Source organism: Oncorhynchus masou, chromosome 33, assembly GCF_036934945.1.
Source record: "Oncorhynchus masou masou isolate Uvic2021 chromosome 33, UVic_Omas_1.1, whole genome shotgun sequence".
In the NCBI taxonomy this organism is placed as follows: domain Eukaryota; kingdom Metazoa; phylum Chordata; class Actinopteri; order Salmoniformes; family Salmonidae; genus Oncorhynchus; species Oncorhynchus masou.
Genome location: NC_088244.1, coordinates 13710692 through 13726682, shown reverse-complemented (window position 1 = coordinate 13726682; position 15991 = coordinate 13710692). Strand labels below are relative to the sequence as shown.

General features: G+C 42.7%; 1 protein-coding gene across 4 annotated transcripts; it reads right to left on the bottom strand.

Annotated features, from left to right (window-relative positions):
* Positions 1–479: 479 nt before the first annotated feature.
* On the bottom strand, positions 480–15614 carry LOC135527867 (tumor protein p53-inducible nuclear protein 2). 4 transcript variants are annotated; one of them, XM_064956483.1, is made up of 5 exons: positions 15322–15614; positions 13505–13572; positions 5796–6258; positions 4605–5145; positions 480–4461 (listed from the first exon to the last, which is right to left on the bottom strand). In XM_064956483.1, the coding sequence occupies exons 3-5, from the start codon at positions 5917–5919 to the stop codon at positions 4194–4196; spliced, it is 933 nt and encodes a 310-aa protein (XP_064812555.1). In that variant the 5' UTR covers positions 5920–6258; positions 13505–13572; positions 15322–15614; the 3' UTR covers positions 480–4193. The 4 variants fall into 4 exon arrangements, with proteins under 4 accessions (XP_064812555.1, XP_064812554.1, XP_064812557.1 ...); XM_064956482.1 differs by lacking the exon at positions 13505–13572; XM_064956485.1 differs by lacking the exon at positions 13505–13572 and having other exon boundaries at positions 480–4458.
* Positions 15615–15991: the final 377 nt, after the last annotated feature.

Genomic DNA, 15991 nt, shown 5'->3' with positions numbered 1-15991 from the left:
CCCTACCCCCACCCAAGCTACCCCCCCCCCCCCCCCCCAGTCCTCACACCGACCAACCAGTCCTTCAGGTGTAAATGACGAGACGAGATTCAGGTTGTCAACCTGAGTGTTTATTGTTGTTGTTGTTGTTGTGTGGTACCTGCGTTTTTCTGAATGGATGTTGTATTAACCCATCCGTTGGTGGTTGCATAGGTCTTCACTGTCTATGGACTTGACTGTCTATGGACTTGACTGTCTATGGACTTGACTGTCCACTCAGGGATGGAACAATTCAGTACATCACAAAAACCATGCAGAAATAGTGAAAGGCACGATCACCATAGATATCAGATACACCAATCTTTTTTATATGTCTATAAATAGTTGTTTTGACTGGGGAGGGGTGTACTCATTGAGATGGTACGTGGGTGAACCCCAAAGTATCTTAAAGCTGCCATCATTTTAGGGCGCAAAGCAGAACAAAAATAATCCACACACAATCAACCCCCTTTCTTTTAAAACATTAACATACCAGGTGAACAACTGTTCTAATAACTAAACGGGGAAAAATACAAGCAAATTTTTTTTTTGTTGATACATTTCATTTCAGATTTTTTTTCAATCTATCTGCTTACTCCATCCTCTGTCACATCCCCTCTTTCTTCCTCTCTCCCTCCCCCACAACTCTCATATCACACTAGACACACGTGCACCTGGTGGCCCCGCCCTCTCTCTGTGATTGGCGGGTTGCCACCCTAAACTCACACCTTTCATTAGTCCCACACTACATACTCAGAAAACAACAACTTGGAGATAACATGGACGTAAAGGTCAGAGGGTGATGGAAAGAAGGAAAAGAACAACAAGAAAAAGAGAAAAACAGTCTCGCAGTGAGGCCTTGTTAGAGGTGGTGAGTTACACACACACACACACACACACACACACACACACACACACACACACACACACACACACACACACACACACACACACACACACACACACACACACACACAGCTATGGTCTCTCATGTATAGGCCCCCTCCCCTCTCTCTTTGTAAAATGTCTTCATCATGTGAGTGAGAAGTGTGACCACAGAGATACTGTAGTATAAGGTTCAGAAAACCCTAGGGGTTAAGGGAGTATGGAGACCAGATGTGTGTGTATCTGTGTGTGTGAGTGAGTCGTTACTGCAATCCACACACTGCGTCATTTATAGGATCAAACAGAGTTACATACAGTCATCATTTAAAACAGCAACAGAAAATAAATATACATAATATTAATAATTATATCATATTAGTAGATCATTCAAATAAAATATAGTAATTTACAAGATAGTTGGCGATACGTTGAGTGGAACAGGGTGGTTTGTGATTGAAGGGACAAATAAATGTTTCTAGTTCAGAACATTCTAAACAATAAGAACAATTTCTCACCTCACTCTCACTGTATCTAGAGAACAATTACTCACCTCACTCTCACTGTATCTAGAGAACAAATCCACTGCTCCCACAAATACATCTTTATACTTTGAAATATGTGTTGTGTTATGATGATGCCAGCATGAAATGATCCTGTGTCGTTACAAGTCATTCCACTTTTATCCCCCTAGAAGGCAGTGTCTAATTGGAACTTAACACATCTAACCCAAACGCTCCAATAGGGTACATCTCAATTGGTCACATCTCAGTGTAGATTAAGGAAAGGATAAGTGGATAGGATGCCACTTTAGATTATTGAGATGCATCCTTACTGTCCTATTCAGGAAAGAGGCAGGGACAGTCTTGTCCTCAGTCAAGATGGTAGCTACTTTAAGGACTCTAATCCTGAGTCGCTTTGACACCTAACGGCAAGGAGCATTACAACCTGTATTCTAATATGTACAAGAAAAATAATTGATCATTATTTGTCTTTTGAAGTATTTTTTTTTAACACACATCCTCTCACACTCTCACAGACCTTTGATGGTTTGATACAAAACAAAAAAGAAAAAGTAAACATCCCAAAGGAGAATAAAAGACATCACACAGCTAAAACTTTGACTCACCAAAATGTATGACAGTGCAAACTTACATCCATGTCTCAAATCATTTACAAACTTTAGTATATAGTCATATACACTTCAGCACCATAGTTTACTATTGTAGTTGAATACATCTCAGTAAGCTAGATCTTAAGGTGGGGGACACTGTTACGGCTGGATGTGCTATTAGGAGGCCAGGGAGTGGGTGTAGAAGGTAAAGGGTCACTCATAACTAATTCACTGTCCTTGAGCTAGTCTTTACTAGCAACACTGAGCAGTATCAGCCCGGTGGACATCGTGTGTGTGTGTGTGTGTGTGTGTTCACCCCGAGTCTCCTACCATGATTACCCTGTTGTCACTGAATGACGTGAAGTGAAAAGGGATTGGTCGATGTTATCTATTTCCCTGTTTGTCTTTTCATGGGTAAGGTTGTCACTTGATTAATATTTAGTTAGGGGGGAGGTGTCTTAATGCAGAAGCATCACAGCACAACAACATCATTTGGAGCCCAATGTGTGTGCTGAGCAAATGTATATAGATTTTTTCTCTTTTTTTTATACTATTCTCCTCAAAGTGTGAATCTTTCACAGTCATTCTGTCAAACTAGGCCAAGTTTTTAGGTTGTCAGCTATTTGGATGAAACGATGTGCTCTCATTATGGGGCTGCAGGGAACAGGCTTTTTCTGTCACAGACATCATTCAGAGAGCATTGGTCAGGCCTACCTTCTCCATAACCTTAATAACAGTAGCAGACAAACAAACAAACCAAAATAAAATAAAGAGTTGCCATCTATACCGCCTTGCACCTACTTTAGCCTGTCATACCTTGTAACCTACAGGCAACCCTTGGCTAGTTCCCCTACATATATCATTATGGTACGTCCCAACAAAGTAATTTCCACAGGACATACACAGTTAATTATGCACAGTCATTGAAGCTAGCTATACTAGACTTCTTATGACCAGACAGCTCTGAATTACTTTCATGATCGTGTTGTAGTTGTTGAACAAAAACGTTTAGGAAATTAAGGAATCAGCTTCCTGCTTTGCAAGTCTGCCTGACTTGAGATAAGAGTGCCTGTTTGTTTCTGCATTGGCAAACTTGTCTTAGTCACAGATGGCAAGCCACATATGTAAAAGTAGCCAGTTAGGCATTCTAAAAATGAACTATTGGTTGCCCAGAAAGCTACACTACACAGTCAACTACATCTACTCTGGTTCCTCTGTCATCCTATCTAAACTCTCCAATTCATCGTTTTTGACTTCTTTCACCTTCCTCTACCTGCTTCCATCCCTCACATTGGGACAAGAAGACAAACACCACTTCTGGTTTTTCTCCTCTCTCACTGTAATGTACACGGTATACTCTTCCTTTTTGCGAACAGATTTTTTTAATTAAAAAATGTTTTGTAACTCAAACACGGCAAATAAAGGACAAGATGAGATGTTTTTCCTGTGGGCTGCCTTTCCCTGTCTTCATTTATAACAAGTATAGCTACGTAGATACTCAACGGCTAAAATCATTACATGTCCACAGGTGTACTATCTAATAAAGATTCCCTATAAAAGCTTGTTCCCGCAGAAAGAGAGTGAGCATCTTTAATTTCTCCTCCTTTGCCTGCCTGTCCCCCAACCTGATTAAAAGCATGAGGACGGCTGCAAAGGAGAGAGGGCCATGTATTCCATGACAGTAAATAGGTGGAGTTCCACTAGGAAGAGACAGAGGAGATGAGTGTTTTAACTGAAATGCAGAGAGTAGATGGAACTTTTTATAGTTTTACACACATATTAGTTGCTAAGTAATATTTTTTTGCAAGTTTTTCAAAAATGTTTATATGTGACAGCTAACAACAATAGACTTAAGTTATTAGAGGGCTTGGTTGGGGTTTAGGGCCTAACATGGCACAGTAGCCTACGTAAATCAATTAGTGTGTGTGTGTGTGTGTGTGTGTGTGTGTGTGTGTGTGTGTGTGTGTGTGTGTGTGTGCGAGAGTGATTTAGTGAAAGAGAGAGTCTCTATGTGCTGTGTGTGCATGTGTAAATGATGCGTGTACGTTGTGTGCATGTGTATTTACATATTTGTCTACATGAGTATATATGTGTGTGTGTCCATATAAATCTACCTGTATGTATGTAAGGGGGAGTATAACCACGAATGCCCTCAGAGTAAATGGCTCCCCCTGGGAGCTCAGTGGCAGATGTTACGCTGGCAGGGCTGGTGCAGGTAGGTGTTTCTAGCGTGGGCTGCGTGGCGGGGAACCTGCTCCCTAGTGCGGTTCTGGCGCTGGATGCGGTTGCGTCCAAGGTGGCGCCTCTCAGTGCGGGCCTTGCCCCTCTGAACCCTGGCCACCTGGGTCACCTTGGCCAGGGTACCAGCCTGGGCAGCGGCTCCTCGGGTCACCCTGGTGGGCATGGTATTATGGACGGCAGAGGTAGCGGCTGGTTCTGCCACCCTGCTAGAGGAGGGGAGGAATTGGAGGAAGTGGGAGTATAGAACATTAGTCAAGCAGTTATGTAGCTCTCATAGAACGGTGGCTATGTGCCAGATCTATTACATGGTGACAAAGATATAATAAGGTGTTGGTCGGTCGGTCCTCACCTCATGCTGCCTGTCAGGCTGGTGATGCTCTCCTCCCCGACGATGGACAGGTTGCCGTTGGAGATCATGGACAGGTTGCTAGGGGAGACGTAGACGGACATGCTGGGGTGTTCTATAAGCAGATCCTCCATGGGGCTGGTCTCGGCCGTGGCTCCCTCTGCAGTGAAACAGGGGGGAGGGGTAACGAACCAGCTCTCGTCCATGCAGCCTCTCTCCGACCCACTACTGCCAGGGGACACAGATGGGGTGGAGAGCCTGGCCCGCCTTTTTAGGGATATGGGCGTAACGATGCCCGTGGCTAACGGGCTAGCAGAAGGGAGAGTGGAGAGGGGATCTGATGGCGCCACTGTTGCCGCTCGTGAACAAGCTTTGTGTGTTCTGTGGCGATTCTGATATTGGGGGGGAGGGGTTGGAGATGGGACGGGGCACTCAGTTCTGGTGGGTGTGTCTGGGTGATTTGATTGGTTGTTTTGTGCTTGAGCCTGTGCTATCGATGGCGCCTCTATCCCTCCCTCTACTAGCATCGCACAATCAGCTTCCCCTGAGAACAGAGTAAAGGTGGGACATGGAGGAGTTGGCCAATTGAGGTAGGGTGTATGTTTAGGGTGGTGTAGGTTAGGGGGAAAGGTGAAGGCAAAGAGGAAGAAGCCATGCAGGTTGTGGGGTCATTAAAAGGGGAGCACATGCACACACACGTACACACACGCACACACACACACCAGTGTGAGAAATGTCAGGATATTTAAATAAAATTGGAGAGGGGGGAGAAGAAAGGGTAAAGAAACACAAAACATAAAAATAGGAATAATATAATTAGTTACTTCGACCCTCTAACCGCTTGGTCATGTCAGTGACAGTATTGTTGTACTGACTGTTTTGTGATGTGTTTCATTGGGGCTTATATATTTAGTTTGAGATGTGGCCTCTAAACTATTCAGATTCCCTTTTATGGAGATTTTAAACAATATATTAGCCCCCACACCCCCATCACTATATGGCCACACTAGAGAGGACTGAAGTGCTGACCACAAATCACCAAAACCTTTGACCTTAGAAAACGAACAGCTGATGTACATGCTCAACAGTACCGTCAATATCCTCACTTCTGTCCATTCTGGCATGGCCATCTAGTGACTACCATTTCCCTCTCCACTTCCAACCCCTTCCAACTATCCCTAAGGGAGGACTCACCGGGCAGGTTGACCAGCATCCATCCTTCCTCATCAGCGTCGGTCACACAGGGGTTGGGCCCCTTGATCTCTGCGGCCACCTCCTCCACCTCCCCGAAGAACAGGCTGCTCAGAGCTTGGAACATGGCTAGGCCGGTTGGTCGGGTACACGTCAATGGGTAAAAAGTCAAGGGTCAGGGATCGCTGAAGTCAGGTTCTGTGTATAGTTGTAGTTCTCAAGGTATAGCTAGCTGCCTTTGTGTGTTTTTGCTACTTATTAAGTATTTTTGTTGCCTTATTTAGTTAGTTATTTCTCCTTTCGCTTTGTCAAACAGTTGCCAGGTCAGGAAAGTGAGCACGGTTTTCTTGGCCTCTCTTTGCTTCAACCCTTTTCTTGTCTTGATCTCGTAGGTTGATTTTCTTACAGGACTCGACAGGCTTCCTTAGTGCAAATGTAAGGTTTTACTTGGTATCGCTGCAAAGGCCTGTGGGGAGACAAAAGAAAGACAGGAGAGACTATTAATAACAGCAAGAAAATATTTAGATTACAAATCCAAAGACAATGGGAACAAGTGGTGAGGAACATTAGAAAGCAGCGTTGCGAATCACAAAGTAGTAAAAAGCGAGATGAAGGAGATACACGATATGGCCAAAAATGGTGGACTTGACTATTTCAGCAACAGCTATTGCTGACAGGTGTATACAATTGAGCACACCACCATGCAATCTCCATAGACAAACACTGGCAGTAAAATGGCCCCTACTGAAGCTCAGTGACTTTCAACGTGGCATCTTTCCAAGTTAGTTTGTCAAATTTCTGCCCTGTTAGAGCTTCCCCCATCAACTGTAAGTGCTGTTATTGTGAAGTGGAAATGTCTAGGAGCAACAACAGTTCAGCCGTGAAGTGGTAGGCCACACAAGCTCACAGAACGGAACCGCTGAGTGCTGAAGCGCATAGTGCATAAAAATCGTCTGTTTTCGGTTGCAACACTCAATGCCGAGTACCAAACTGCCTCTGGAAGCAACGTCAGCACAAGAACTGTTCGTCGGGAGCATCATGAAATGGGTTTCCAAGCAGCATCACACACACCTAAGATCACCATGCGCAATGCCAAGCATCGGCTGGAGTGGTGCAAAGCTCGCCTCCATTGGACTCTGGAGCAGTGGAGTGATGAATCACGCTTCACCATCTGGCAGTCCGACGGACGAATCTGGGTTTGGCGGATGCCAGGAAAACACTACCTGTCCGAATGCAGTGCCAACTGTAAAGTTTGGTGGAGGAGGAATAATGGTCTGGGGCTGTTTTTCTTGGTACGGGCTCGGGCTCTTAGTTCCAGTGAAGGGAAATCTTAACACTACAGCATTCAATGACATTCTAGACAATTCTGTGCTTCCAATTTTGTGGCAACAGTTTGGGGAGGGCCCTTTCCTGCTTCAGCATGACAATGGCCCCGTGTACAAAGCGAGGTCCACACAGAAATAGTTTGTCAAGATCGGTGTGGAAGAACTTGACTGGCCTGCACAGATTCCTGACCTCAACCCCATCGAACACCTTTTGAATGAATTGGAATGCCAACTGCGAGCAAGGCCTAATCGCCTAACATCAGTGCGCGACCTCACTAATGTTCTTGTGGTTGAATGAAAGCAAGTCCCTGCAGCAATGTTCCATCATCTAGTGGAAAGTCTTCCAGAAAGAGTGGAGGCAGTTGTAGCAGCAAAGGGGGGACCAACTCCATATTAATACCCATGATTTTGGAATGAGATGTTCGACGAGCAGGTTTCCACATACTTTTGGCCATGAAGTGTATGTGGCGAAATCACGTGAACAGAACTGAACAAAAAGAGCCTTTCTGTTCCAGGGCTACTTTAATCATGTTGGTCAAGGAACCATTTATGAGGAGAAGATTAGAAAGTGTGATAGGTTGGCTGCATCTCAACAGTCTCACATGTTTTCCTCACCTCATCCTCATCTCCTTCCCTTCACCCGCACTCATCTGAAAGAAATTGACCAGTAAACTGAAAGCAAATGCACAGTAGGCATCCACTTATAATGCTTTCACCTGTTCTGTGTCCTCAGATCAGTGCATATGAAGGGAAGGAGATGAGGAGAGGAAGGCACTAGAGTATTGAGATGCAGTTATCTCTGTCTACTTCTGAGGTAGACAGAGGGAGAAGGTTTGTCTGGGTCATACTGGCTGACTGGAGACAGTAACAGTTTTACGGTTCTGTTTCTGCTGGTCAATTTGTCTTCAATCTACTAGCAAATTATGCCGTAACAACAGTGCGCACATTGTGGTGCTTACTGTACTTCAAAGAATTCAACAGAAGTTGGAAAATGTGAAGCTATTGGGTAATTGTAATGTAATTCCGAAATGAATAACAAGTAAATAGCTTAATAAGCGCAACATATCGTAAACAATCACAATAGTCTTTTCTCAATAGGATCATAAAATGTATGCATGCAGTTAGAATCTGTCAGACACAAATGCAAACAGATAAATTGCTTATTTCACATGAGTTCTTTGAATTGGGTTGTAATGAAGGACATTTGATTAAGGGAAGGGAAGCTATTGCAGAATAAGGAGACGCAGCCAGGCTGTTCCTGAGGAACAATGGCGTGACACCCTCCCCCTGTGCTACTGCTATAGTGAACAACAGAATGGGTTTAGGCCTGATGGACTACCGAGAGAAGACGGGAGGGACCCGATTCCGATTAAGGAAAAGTACGCCTTTCTTTCTTACACACTTCTCAGTAGTTGGTTTGCAGACTTACCTTATGCATATAACGGTGCTTCCATTGCGCGCGTTGAATACATGTAATTCAGCGCGCCTGTCGTTGTGATTCTGGGTGGCCAGATTACTAGCAAGAATGACAACAAGCTGCCATGTGGAAAATCGCAAGTCGCTCGTTTCAGCTTGTTTAATCTTGTTATTGATTGCTAGCTAGCTAGCCAACAACTTCAACGATATATTCGAGAGACAACAAGTGGTCATTGTGTAAATGTATTCATGTTTTCAATAAACATTGGAGAAGAAATACAGTTTACATGTTGTCAACAGTCAAAGCCAACCTCATCTGTTTTGCCCGACGGTTGTGAGCGGGTGGTTTGTTGCTAAACAACCAACCCATCTATCCATCTTCGTCTCCATTTCTGCACCAACTGGTAGATTTAAAAATACTCTGATCTTGTAGATTATTTTGGCACATTTTAGGGTTAGGAAAGTATGCATGAATCATTAAAAAAGACAGGTTTGGAGAGCCTTTACGCACAAAAAAATACAGGGGTTTGATTCATCCTGAAAATTGTCACATTCAAGTTCAAACCATGAAATGTTGGAATGTGGAAAAAAGTGTACAATAGGTGTTGAAATAAATCTACCCCAATTCTCACTAATCATGAAACTGTATGACAACGGTCCAGTCGTCGTGAACCGTGCGCAAGGCTGGCTCTAGGTTTAACCTGCTATGTGTGGTCTGAGTTCCATAACGATTCGAATAGGCTACATGTCCCAAATTATTGAACGTTAGCCTAATATGATCCACTAATGCTAGTGACCCTCAGGAACAACTTGCACGGATGTGACAGAGGAATGAACGGTAAACGGAACGGAATGGTACAAAATGTAAGAAAACGAACAGTGCAAGTGACAGTTATACATCTATGTGGGTATTACTGATGGTGGCTCCAATAGTGGCTAATATTATACATGATACAAATGGTAAAATAAAGCTAAGAAAAGCCCGGCCATAGGCTATAATTAAAACATTCTAAAGTGCATACATACAGTTGAAGTCGGAAGTTTACATGCACCTTCGCCAAATACATTTAAACTCAGTTTTTCACAATTCCTGTCATTTAATCCTAATACAAATGATCTCTCTTAGGTCAGTTAGGATCACCACTTTATTTTAAGAATGTGAAATATCAGAATAATAGTAGAGATAATGATTTATTTCAGCTTTTATTTCCTTCATCACATTCCCAGTGGGTCAGAAGTGTACACACTCAATTAGTATTTGGTAGCATTGCCTTTGAATTGTTTAACTTGGGTCAAACGTTTCGAGTAACCTTCCACAAGCTTCCCACAATCAGTTGGGTGAATTTTGGCACATTCCTCCTGACAGAGGTGGTGTAACTGAGTCAGGTTTGTAGGCCTCCTTGCTCGCACACGCTTTTTCAGTTCTGCCCACAAATCTTCTATAGGATTGAGGTCAGGGCCCAGTCAGCTTTGTGCATGTAAACTTCTGAGCCACTGGAAATGTGATACAATGAACTATAAGTGAAATAATCTGTCTCTAAACAATTGTTGAAAAAATTACTTGTGTCATGCACAAAGTAGATGTCCTTACCAACTTGCCAAAACTATAATTTGTTAACAAGAAATTTGTGGAGTGGTTAAAAAATTAGTTTTAATGACTCCAACCTAAGTGTATGTAAACCTCCAACTTCAACTGCAAATTCGTTAGGTTCAGCCCTACAGAAGCCTAGGTTCAGCCCTACAGAAGCCTAGGTTCATCCCTACAGAAGCCTAGGTTCATCCCTACAGAAGCCTAGGTTCAGCCCTACAGAAGCCTAGGTTCAGCCCTACAGAAGCCTAGGTTCATCCCTACAGAAGCCTAGGTTCATCCCTACAGAAGCCTAGGTTCATCCCTACAGAAGCCTAGATTCATCCCTACAGAAGCCTAGGTTCATCCCTACAGAAGCCTAGGTTCAGCCCTACAGAAGCCTAGGTTCAGCCCTACAGAAGCCTAGGTTCATCCCTACAGAAGCCTAGATTCATCCCTACAGAAGCCTAGGTTCATCCCTACAGAAGCCTAGGTTCAGCCCTACAGAAGCCTAGGTTCATCCCTACAGAAGCCTAGGTTCAGCCCTACAGAAGCCTATAGCTTGGGTGTCCAACTTTCATCCATGCAAATTATGAGGGCACACAATTCAAATTCAGAACGATGGCACAGCTATTTATCAAATCACACAAAAAAGGTCACATGCGTCGAATACAACAGGTGTAGACCTTACCCTAATATGCTTACTTACAAGCCCTTAAACAACAATGTCGTTTTAAGAATGTAGAATACATTTTTTTTACTAAATACACTATAGTAAAAAATGTAAAAGTTACGCAGTAAAATAACAATAACGAGGCTGTATACCGTACCGGTACCGAGTCAATGTGTGAGGATACAGGTAATTGAGGTAATTTGTACATGTAGGTTGGGGTAATGTGACTATGCATAGATAATAAACAGTGAGTAGCAGCATGTCAAAACAAGGGGGGAGGGGGAATTTGATGAATTGTTCAGCAGTCTTAAGGCTTGGGGGTAGAAGCATTTAAGGAGCCTTTTGGACCTAGACTTGGCGCTTCGGTACCGCTTGCCGTAGAGAGCAGGCTATGAGTTGGGTGACTGGAGTCTTTGACAATGTTTTGGGCCTTCCTCTGACACCGCCTAGTATAAAGGTCGAGGATGGCAGGAAGCTTGGCCCCAGTGATGTACTGGGCAGTACGCACTACCCTCTGTTGCGCCTTACGGTCGGATGCCGAGCAGTTGTCATACCAGGTCAGGATGCTCTCAATGGTTCAGCTGTAAAACTTTTTGAGGATCTGGGGACCCATGCCTATTCTTTTCAATCTCCTGAGGGGGAAAGACATTTTTGTGCCCTCCTCAAGGCTGTCTTGGTGTGTTTGTAACCTATTTCACTGTGGGAAAGGGGCAGCAAGACATGTCATGTTGACATGCTTTTCAGTTAGCTTCCATATCACTGGTATCACATTCGTCTCCAGGGATCATAAGTAAAAATCACTTAAAACAATTGATGTGTGTATTTACAATCCCCTTCTCCAAACAGATTATGCATTTACCTAACTCTTATCCATTCAGAAATTACAGTGCATGGAGAATGCTCTTATTTCTATATGAAAAAATTAAGTACACATTTTTTCCACCTGGAACCGGCAGGTTCGCTAGACCCATGCTTAAGTTCAAGGTCAGAATACGCATAGAGAGAAAAGTTAAATTTACGCATGCTTAACTCGGGTCGTAATCCGGGCCTGGAGTCTAGGGGGAAGGAGTAACACAAAGACAGTAAAAAAATAACAAATACAGTATAATATTATATACAAAAAGTTTAGACACTTCATAGGTCATCTGGGGATCGAACCTACATCCCTGATATTGCAAGCCTCATACTCTAACCAACTGAGCCACTAGAGCCTGCACTCTTCTGTCCCTGTATTTAACCATGGAGGGAGATATTGGATATCAGAGAGACATATCATTCCTGCAGAGGCTACTGGACGGTATGACGGAACACTGACCTCTCTGATCTGACAGGGTGTACTTTCTAAAATTAGATAAAAGAGGGGGGGGCGTTATAAAGAGGAAGGAGGAAGAGAGACAAATGAAAAGTGAGAGATTAATGTAAGGGGAGAAGAGGAAAGGAGAGAGGTGTAGGAGAGGACTAGAAAGATATAGCAATTGGGCTACAGGTATGGATAAAAACAGAGGAGGTAGAGAGAGGGAGAAAGGTGTACAATGAGGTGAGGGAGATAAATGAAAGGAAAGGAGCGCGATGAAGAAGGAGAGGGACATATGTTACGCATGGGTGGAAAGCGACACTTCCTGCTTATTTGGACGGTTGCCATGGTGACACTGACACCAGGAGCCGACAGGAGGACACAGGAGTCTCACGCTAAGAAGAGAAACACACACAGAAATGATCACATTTACTAGACATTTTGTCAGAAACGATCCTGTCAGGAAAGCAGCCAAGAAGAAAGTAATGCTGCCTTTCTCAAAACAGGGATGTAAACAGACATCAATTCAAAGTCTATGGTTCAATGTCATTTTAATAAAATGACGTGGAAACAATGTTGATTCAGCCAGTGTGATGTGATTGTAGAGAGGATAAAACAAAGCCTTATTCTATTACTATAAAAACCTACTGCTAAGAAAGTTCATTCGGACTTCTAGCTTCTGTCTTATCATTGCATTATACAGTTTTGTAATGGTTTATGTGTGGCTGCATATGTTTATAAGGCAAATATAAAACGTCATAAGAAGGCTCGTAAAATAAAGCCATAGGCTACCATTAATGTTGATGGTTTAGGTGGAGATATGAGAGATGTTGCAGAGGACATAGAGGAGTCTGTTGATCAGCTCCCGTCTTGACTGTTTTTCATGCATTCCTTAAGGCTTACTGAAGTCACAGGATGATGCGAGATAAAACATTTATTTAAAAAATGTATTTACGTGAGTTTACCCACTTTGAATCTTTCTAAGAATATTAAACTGTCCCAGGGCCACTTTTTAATGAGTTCCCAAGTCATAAACACACACAAACACACTTCCTTTGAAGGAACTGTGTCAAGCACCATTCAGTCTCCTTGATAAGCAAATGCTATCAGTCAGCTGTGATGCTAATTCAGTATTATCTGCCTGGTGTATAAATATACCATTCTGTCTACTGGGACAGACAGACGACACCAGGGATAAGAACAGCACTGGAACATATTGGAAACATCATTAAACAGCCAGCAGTGGTCTCTCATGCCTCAGGTGGTCCATATAAGGACTGATGTTTGGGGAAAACAGGAAAAAAATACATTGGAAATGTATCCAAGGAAAATGTCGAGAGATTTCCCATATTTTTGCCCTGTATAAACTAAGGGGGAAATATGATAGACCAACACAAGGCATTTATCCTCTGGATGACATCACAATGTTTACTGTACCTGTTCAATTATTACTTGTGGTTATAAAGATTCCATTGTGACAGCACTGGTGACTGGTTTAATTCATTCTAAAAGGAAACATAACCTTACAGTAAATGGTGTAGAATGGCGATTGAACCCACGTGCAAAAATGTGTTATTCAAAACTAATGGCATATGGTATGGTCATTACAGCTCTGCCAGGTACCTGTTGAGTTAATCATTTATTCTACATAGCCAAAATGTTCAACTGTCTTTTTACTGTTGTTTTATTTCTTTACTTACCTACACACACACACACACACACATACTTTGTTCCCCCCTTCTCTGCACTATTGGTTAGAGCCTGTAAGTAAGCATTTCACTGTAAGGTCTGTTGTATTCGGCGCACGTGACAAATAAACTTTGATTTGATATAATAATACGTGTTAAATCAGTGTACAAATGCATATTACTTTTATGCTTTTTGTGTTTTTCACCCTGATCCACTGGTTATAAACTGGTTATAAACCAGTATAAGCTCATAGCAAATAGGTAAAGACCAGATATAGACAATTATATATTTCATTTTTTCTTCCTAATTCTACAAAACAAAAGCGCTCTGTTGCTCTGCTATTCCCAGATGCGCTCATAATTTCTCTGCTCATGGCAGTCAGAAGGCCGTTTAAACAGAGGGAGGAGCTGAGGGAGATGGGCGTGGCTTCGCGAAAACAACATAAATACCTCCTATGCGCTTGCATGACGAAGGACTCTTACGTCACTGATGCTGCTGGTTCAGCCGACTTCAGTCGAGGAAAAGGAAAGAAGAACAGCGGCGAATAGAAAAGGACCAATTCTGGTGCCGTCAAATAATTATTTATGTATTTCAACTGCAATTGTTCGGATGCAAAAGTAAGAATAAACCCCAAGCATTGTTAATAAATAAAGGAATGATTCAACATCCTTAACTGCTTTGTTTCGAGTTAAACAACCACATTGACAGATGCCGATGAGAGAGAGAGAAAAAGAAAGAAAAACATTTGTTTTATTCTTTTATGGGTCCGACAGCAAGCAGTGTACATTTGATTTAAAGCCAGATATAAATTAATTTGGATTACAAAAATCTTCCCAATGTCACCGACGACAAGAAAAATAGGGCCCAGAATAAGTCATTGTCGATAGCGGTCAGGTTAAACATGAATTATCCGTGTAAGCTCCGAGTCTGTGACACGGCTATGGATATAGCTGAAGGGTCATGGCAATGACAGATAGGCTCACCAGTATAGGACTGATGCGAAGGAATCAATTATAATATCGAGGTCGTTCAAAATCCATACATAGGCCTACATTAGCACTGAGGAAGAGAGAAAGGCACAATTCAAAAATACCCCCCATCGTCTTCACTCGACACAACACCCCAGCGTTTGGTGAAAAACAAGGACAGGTTTTATGTAAACATAATTTTCATATTCTGAGAGATCATAAACCGGACGTCGACGTTTCCGTAAAAGCATCAATTTATGGAAGCCATCAAAACGTCATTGACCTATAAACGGATGTCTAGGATGCATAACAGTCGATAATTAATTTCATGCGGAACTAATGTATTTTCCTCGGTGACAGCCACTACTACAATGGATGAATTCCGTCGTAATGTAGATTGTTTTGTTTCAGAATGATTCTGTTTATAACACAACCTAATTCGCATTTTCTTCACCTGCTGTTATGAGATAGGCTATGCATCATCAGAGATAGCTATACAGGCGTCAGTGGCAGACGTAGCCTGATACCCTGCAAGCTTACACAGTTTGCCTTTCAGAAAGCACAAAACACAACAGCAAAGTAGATTTAATAGCTTACCTGTATTAGCAATATATTTCAAATTGTAAACGTGATGATCTCACACAAAGTAGAAACGTCAATAATTCTTAAAGCATAGCTTTAGGTTGCCTTTTAAGTGAGGTAGTTAAAACACCATAATACAAAATAAAAAAAAGGCTTTCTTCGCAGAAGAAGGGGCTTCGTGTAAAACTTGAATTTACACTTGATGTTCAGAGTATAACATCTGCAGTTTTTTCCCTCTTGCTCGATTTTTTCCCCTGCAGATTTTCCCTCTGTTATTGCTTCCTCCAGCTGATCCTCGGATCAGAATGTAGAACGTACAAAACAGCTGATTGTGATATCACAATACTTCCAGTGACGCCCATTTCCACGCCCCCAAGAACCGACGGCCAATCGGAATATTACACAAGATCCAAGCCGGGCCTCTTGGTAACACAGTGGGGGTTGGGTATGGTTTTTGCGTAGTCGGACTCAAAGCTGTCAACATGCTCTGGTGGAGTAGAATAAAGTTGCCCTTAGAAGCTGATCTAAGGTCCGTGTTTTGTTTCCCCTCCAAATGTTTACGACTGGTGGCGCCAGTGGCAGGGAGGAGAAACTGGTCCTAGAACTATGAATGGCCTACAGAGTGACTGTGTGTAAGGATGGGTGAGACCAATAATGTGATGAAAGCTGTTTGACAGCATAACAG

Bases quoted from the DNA above. Each gene is read 5' to 3' on its own strand.
- LOC135527867 (XM_064956483.1), bottom strand. From the start codon at position 5,919: ATGTTCCAAGCTCTGAGCAGCCTGTTCTTCGGGGAGGTGGAGGAGGTG. The intron at 5,146-5,795 runs GTGAGTCCTCCC...CTCTGTTCTCAG, and splicing joins GATGCTGGTCAACCTGCCCG to GGGAAGCTGATTGTGCGATG. The intron at 4,462-4,604 runs GTGAGGACCGAC...CCCCTCCTCTAG, and splicing joins AGCCTGACAGGCAGCATGAG to CAGGGTGGCAGAACCAGCCG.